The sequence below is a fragment of the Populus nigra genome, chromosome 1, assembly GCF_951802175.1.
Source record: "Populus nigra chromosome 1, ddPopNigr1.1, whole genome shotgun sequence".
Taxonomy (NCBI): Eukaryota; Viridiplantae; Streptophyta; class Magnoliopsida; order Malpighiales; family Salicaceae; genus Populus; species Populus nigra.
This window is the reverse complement of record NC_084852.1, coordinates 2,166,872-2,173,237: the sequence shown is the minus strand read 5'-3', so window position 1 is coordinate 2,173,237 and position 6,366 is coordinate 2,166,872. Positions and strand designations below refer to the sequence as shown.

Here is a 6,366-nt window from a genome sequence, read left to right as displayed (position 1 = left end):
GATAACATCCCTGACTACAATTTCTATGAAGAGACGTTTCCCAAAGTTTTTTGTTCTAAGGCTCGAAGCTCCCCTAGAACAGGGGTGATGAATCTGCCTAGATTTCGTCGATAATTCATAAATAAATTTTTCATCATCTTTACTTCTCCTTTTCTTCTACGACACTTATTTGGGGGCATTGATGGATTGGACTATTATTTAACCAAAAAAAACTGAAAGTTATTATATATTCAGCAACACTGCTATATGTACTCTTATTAGACAAATTGAAAATGGTCAGGCAGCAGAGCACTTGAAAATGTCCAGGCGCTTATCAGTTGGCGTTATTACTTTCCACATCTGTTTGCTGAATTCTCCGAATGTGAAATCTTTATAGATTGCTGGATGATCATTGTCTATCAACTTCTTAGGAGGTCCTATTGTAGCATCAGATGATGGATAACAATAAGAGGCGATGGACATACGCTCCTTCTCGCAATTAACTATAGCTTGATGGAGCAAACTCTTGTATCGATGGTTGCTAATTGCCTGATACGATAGAAACATAAGAGAAAAATGTAATTATAACAACATGGAAAGTAAGTCATGGCAATATATTATAGTTTCCATAAATTAGAGGGCTTTGAATGTTAATAGTAATTAAGGAATCGTATATATTTTAGTTGGTTTTTGGATTAGTGTACATTTTAACAGAAGACATATATAGATAGAATATAAATCACCTGCAGAAGATCGCCAACATGGACAACCACCGTGTCTGGAATAGGATTAACATCCATCCACTTTCCCTCACTTAGAACCTGAAGTCCAGGCACATCATCTTGCAACAGCATAGTTATTATAGTTGGATCAGTATGGCCACGCACTCCATAAGTAAGCTCTAGTTCTGATTGTTCACAAGCTCCATAGTAGTTCAATGATACATAATGTCCACCCAATCTCTTCTCTATGTAATCTCTTTCCAGGCCTAAGCTCTCTGATATTGCATCAAGTAGTGTCATCTCCACCCTTCTAACATTTGTCAAATGCTCAGCAGCTTTCTTCCTGTCAGCAATCAAATGTCAAAAAGAAAAAGGACACAAATAATCTAAAACAGAATCGCCATGCATGTCGAGGCTACCCCATTTCAGTCATTCATGGCTAAAATAACAATCTGTGCTTTTGTTCACCTGAAGGAAGAGGATTTGTAGGCCATTTGTTCACATAATCTTCAACAGGGTGACAATGGAATTTCAAAGATTCCCTTGCGACGAAGACATTTTCAACCTCATCTTTATGCGCTGTCATTAGCCTGATGTCACTGTGTTAGGGTCAGGAGTGTAGAATTTCATTCTTCTTCCTCCGGCAGATGGAAAAACTCCCTTGATGTGTCGAATATGTTGTTAACAGTTGTCTTTGGAATTCCATGGTTCTTCACCTGACAGTTTAACATAAACTTTCTTGTTAGAACTAGCTAGATTATTTTCATACATATTACCCAAAAAAAAATATTACCAAAAGATTATTTTCATACTTGGAAGATGATAAAGGCTCTCAACATTTGGTGGTGCCGTAGGGAAAATGATAAAATCGCTGGGGACCCGCACTTCTCCGCAGGATTTATCTTCTTCTTCTTTTATGTTTCATTTCTGTAAATGTGTTTTAAAAAGAAGAAGAAAATTTCGTGATTTGACTTATATTTCATTGGGTTAAATAAAATAGTTTTATTTTAATAAAATAATAATAAATAGATTAAATTAAAAAAAAAATCTTGAAAACCTGAAAAGGCATAATTTTTAAAAGGAAACAAACTATATAACATGATATTATGCTAGCCTATCTAACATATTTTTTTACAACAAATACAAAATAAAAAAAAGAAGTCAATGGGTGAAATTAAAAATACAAAAAATAAGTCAATAGATGAAATTAAAAATAAAAAAAATCAATTAAAAAATACACCATAATTAACTATGTCCCTCTGAATTTTAATTAATAGATAATAGAATTATCAATTAATAAGTTCCAATATCAAACCCTATTTTTTAAAACCTTGTTATGTGAATAAAGACAATAGCTTAAATAATATATATACTAGTTTAGACAAACCACATTAAAGTATATTTATTATTATAAATATACACGAATATAACTTATCTTAAGTATTAAGAGTGGTATCTATCTTCTTCCTTTTTATTAAATAGCCATTATCAAGAAAGAAGTCTATCCTTCTAGAACCATTTTGAGGACTTCACATGTGAATCATGAAAGCCAATTTGATTCTTGACATAAAAACTAATTAAGATGGCATTGATTATTCTTTACCTCAATTCTAATTAATTCACTTTCTTAGAATTTAATATATTTTTTTAACTTTACTTTTTGCTGGGTAATTAACTTTTCTAGAATGTGAAAAAAATCCATATATATATATTTGGATCATAGAGAACTATCTAGCATTATTTTTACACCTTGATTTGATTAATATGTCAATTTTAAAATTTCTTGATTCCACCCTATATGTAAACTTTAAAATTTTCTAATTCAATTCTTTATTTAGTCTGAAATTAAAATTAAATTATATAAATCTTTTTTAATATAACCTAGTAAATCGGCTGGTTAAAAAATATATATATCAAAAACAAGTTTTTAAAAAAGGAAAAAATTAATAAAACAAGTGGAAATGAAAATAAAATAAAAATAGGGCTTGTTCATATGAAAAGTAAAGGAGGTCAGTCGCATGTATATTAGCATATAATAAATGCAATTGGCATCGAACAGTAGATCTAACAATTAAATGTCTTTAAGGATATACAAAACATGACCTCCTAGTGAACAAGCTATTTGCTCCAGTTCCGAGGAACCAATTGAAGAACCGAAGCTCACAATTATTAATGAATACGTTGTTCGAAAACGAAATCCAGTTCAAAAAATAATAAAATTTCCCATTGTTCCTCCTTTTCCTTTCTATATATATATATATATATATATATATATATATATATATATATAGTTCTAGAAAATGTCAGGGTTAGGAATCTCTTTATCAAAAATTTCTAGGATAAAACATTGGTTATAGCTAAAAAAAGGTATTAGCATATATTACTTAAAGTAAGATTTATTGTTTGATCTATATGTGGCTTAACGATATTTATAGGTTTTTAACCGATAGTCCGTTTATGGTTCAGAAATAAAATTTACTCTTATAAAAAAGTCTGGCATTTTGAATTTTTTATGAGCTCGTATGCCAAAATGAATTTGTATGAAAATGATTCATATAAGTGCTCTGATAGAGTTCACTTATCTTAAAAGGTGAAAGAGTTTTGCACATCTTATATATTGTGGTAAAAGTACTTTCAATTAAAATGGATGAATATTCAGAATAATTCTGAGAATTTTCTAATCAATTCCTGATATTTAAATACAAGTTTACATGTAGGTTTAATATTTATACCAAAATATTGACTATTAATTCTCATGAATTAAAATTTTCATAGGTTATTAAAATATTAGTCAAATTCTCATGGATTCAGTAAACTGGTTATTAAATTCAAAATGCATGCAAATATATATATATATATATATATATATATATATATATATATAATTTTGTATAAAAATACTAAAACATACCATGTAATTTATATTTTTATTTTTTTAAGCAAAACATGATTTTTGATTTTCGAGAAACTTGACTATATGCAACAGACAAAAATCATTTCTTTTATATTACTATTTTTGTTATTTTATATTGTTTTATATTTTTTTAAGGTCGTGTTTGACAAGACCTATTTTTTTCTTTAGAAAAACTGCTAAGAAACAAACCTAAGGGTGTGTTTGCCAATTCTTTTATAAAAAAAATAGCAAATCAAACAAAGCCTTAAATATCTTACCTGATTTCAACTTGTATGGGTCGACCCTAAAACAAACTAAAAACAAAAACTCAAAGCCAAAACAGATTAAACATAAGAAAAACATAAAAATTCAATTTTTTTTGGATAAAATGAATCAAACACAAAACAAATGAAGAACATGGATCAAGAATCAAGCATAAAAAACCATCAATTATTACTCAAAAACCATGATTTGATCAAAATGTATTTTGGACAGTTGAAATGAATACATGTTATTGATGGTGTTTTAAACCTAGATTGTTTGCTAATCAAGTTGTTCGAAGGATTCTGTGCAAATAAATTGACCAAAAATGGTCTAAAAGTAGAGCTAAGGTAATGTTCTTCCCAAGAACAACATAAAGAACACTGTCTTAGAAACCTAGAACCTGCCTAGAATTAATTCAGCCACTATCAAACCCAGAATGGTCATTTTAGGTCTTTAAAACATGTTTTCTTAATTCCAACAAACCACATTATCAATGACAAACTAGGCTGATTTTATCATAGGATAGACGGTTTTGGATCTAGATGGTTTTGATCAAACTTTAAGGCTAAGATGAAATGTTTCAGCCCCATGATCTTGATAGGAGTGTTCTCAGACTTTGATAAGCACCTTTTAGAAGTTTTTAAGTGTAAACACATTAAAAAAGATTGGTGGTTTTTAGTTGACAGAGTTGCATCTGCTACATGTGCTGTATAGTTTGTTCTCCTCTAGTGTCCTCTTTGCTCATTAGAAAATATGGGTTTGAGTTCTGGGTGCAATGGCCAACACTGGTCAGTAAGGTGTCCAGTATTATGACAATAGCTGCACTTCAACTCTGAACATTTTCCTTTGAATGATTTGCCATCACCTACTTGTTTTGATAAAAAAAAAAAAAAAAAAAAACATGCTAAGACATACCAGAGTTGGAGTTCTCATTACAGGGCATTGTCTTGACATGATAACCACGAGTAGCTGCTATTCTAGAATGAGTTTTATGATTCATCACCTTTCTGCTAATTTCTTCATGCTGAATCGTTGTTGTCATAGACTTCAGAGATGGTAGTTTTGGGTTTATTAGGATGTGGCTCCGCAGATCTTCAAAGTCAGAACTAAAGTTTGCCAAGAGCTGGAAAATTCTACCTTCCTCTATTCTTCTGCGTATGACAGCAACATCACATATGTGTGGGCGATAGATCTCTAGTTCGTTCTATAGACTTTTCAAATTTCCTAATAGTTGAACAAATGGTTTGTTATCTTGATGGATATTTGCAATTTCACGGTGAATCTGAAAAATCTGTGTTGTGTTGTTTTGGTTGCCATACATGTCACCAATAGCATTCCAAATATCATGTGCGGATTCAGAGTAGCTGAAAATTTCAACCAAGTTTCGTTCTATAGAATTAAGAATCCAAGACGTCACCAACTGATCTTTGGATAACTATATTTTGTATTCGGGATAGTCCACATATGGAGAAGAAATTGAACTATTGATGAATCTCAATTTTGATCTTCCATTGATAGCAATAGTGACACCTCTTAACTAAGAAAGTAGTTGAATTTCTTTAGCAATACTAAACTCAATCATTGAGCACTATTGGTATCATCAATATTATTGCTTAAAAGAGGAGTTACCTTTGAGCTTGAACTTTCTTCCATAGTGGCTATAGAAAATTCTTTCATAAGAACATAAACTAATGCTCAATTAATGGTAGAACAAGTATATTTGAACTAGAATCAGTTCTTAGTATGACAACTAATAGATTTGATTATGTCTTTGGTTATGAAGAAAATAAATAATAATTACATGATCATCTAAATTAGATAATAGATATAATATATATAAGGTAATATAATAACTACAAAATCTTGAATATTATCTTTTGATATTACAGTATTTGCTCCATTAATCTTCAGTATCTATAACATCTACACCATTAATCTTCGGTATTTATAATATCTGCAAGAATCTAGAACTTATATTGTATTCTTCAAGATTAAACAACTGGATGCCCGAGTAGCCCGAGTCAAGGTTGTCAATTCCGTTTCGGTAGGTGTTTCGTTTTTTCAATTGGAACGGAATGTTTCAGTTTCGGAGTGTTTCGGCGTGCCGTTTCGGGGTTGTACTGTTCATATATATATATATATATATATATATATATATATATATATATATATATATATATATATATATTCAACAAACATAATTCAAATTCAAGATAAATTAATTATAAATTATGCAATACAAACACAATGCCAAACAAATATAATTTTAAAATTTAAAATATTTCTAAATAGTCAAGATTAAATAGATCTTTAACTTAAAGTAATTCAACTTAAACAAAATATCAAAATATTATGAAAGTAAAATGTTTTAACACAAATATTTTAAATATAAAGTTAGGTCAATGTTATTAAGGCTAATGAAATCTAAAGCATCCCTTGTTTTGCTCAAATTCCTACAAGGTATAAACATGAAAAAAACAACATAAATATAAACCATATATATTAGTG

The 6,366-nt window shown here is 29.7% G+C and overlaps 1 protein-coding gene across 1 annotated transcript; it reads right to left on the bottom strand.

Moving 5' to 3' along the window:
* Positions 1-275: 275 nt before the first annotated feature.
* LOC133684973 (protein DMR6-LIKE OXYGENASE 2-like) lies at positions 276-1,041 on the bottom strand. The gene is made up of 2 exons (XM_062106871.1): positions 723-1,041; positions 276-528 (listed from the first exon to the last, which is right to left on the bottom strand). The coding sequence occupies exons 1-2, from the start codon at positions 999-1,001 to the stop codon at positions 277-279; spliced, it is 531 nt and encodes a 176-aa protein (XP_061962855.1). The 5' UTR covers positions 1,002-1,041; the 3' UTR covers position 276.
* Between the last annotated feature and the right edge of the window lie 5,325 nt (positions 1,042-6,366).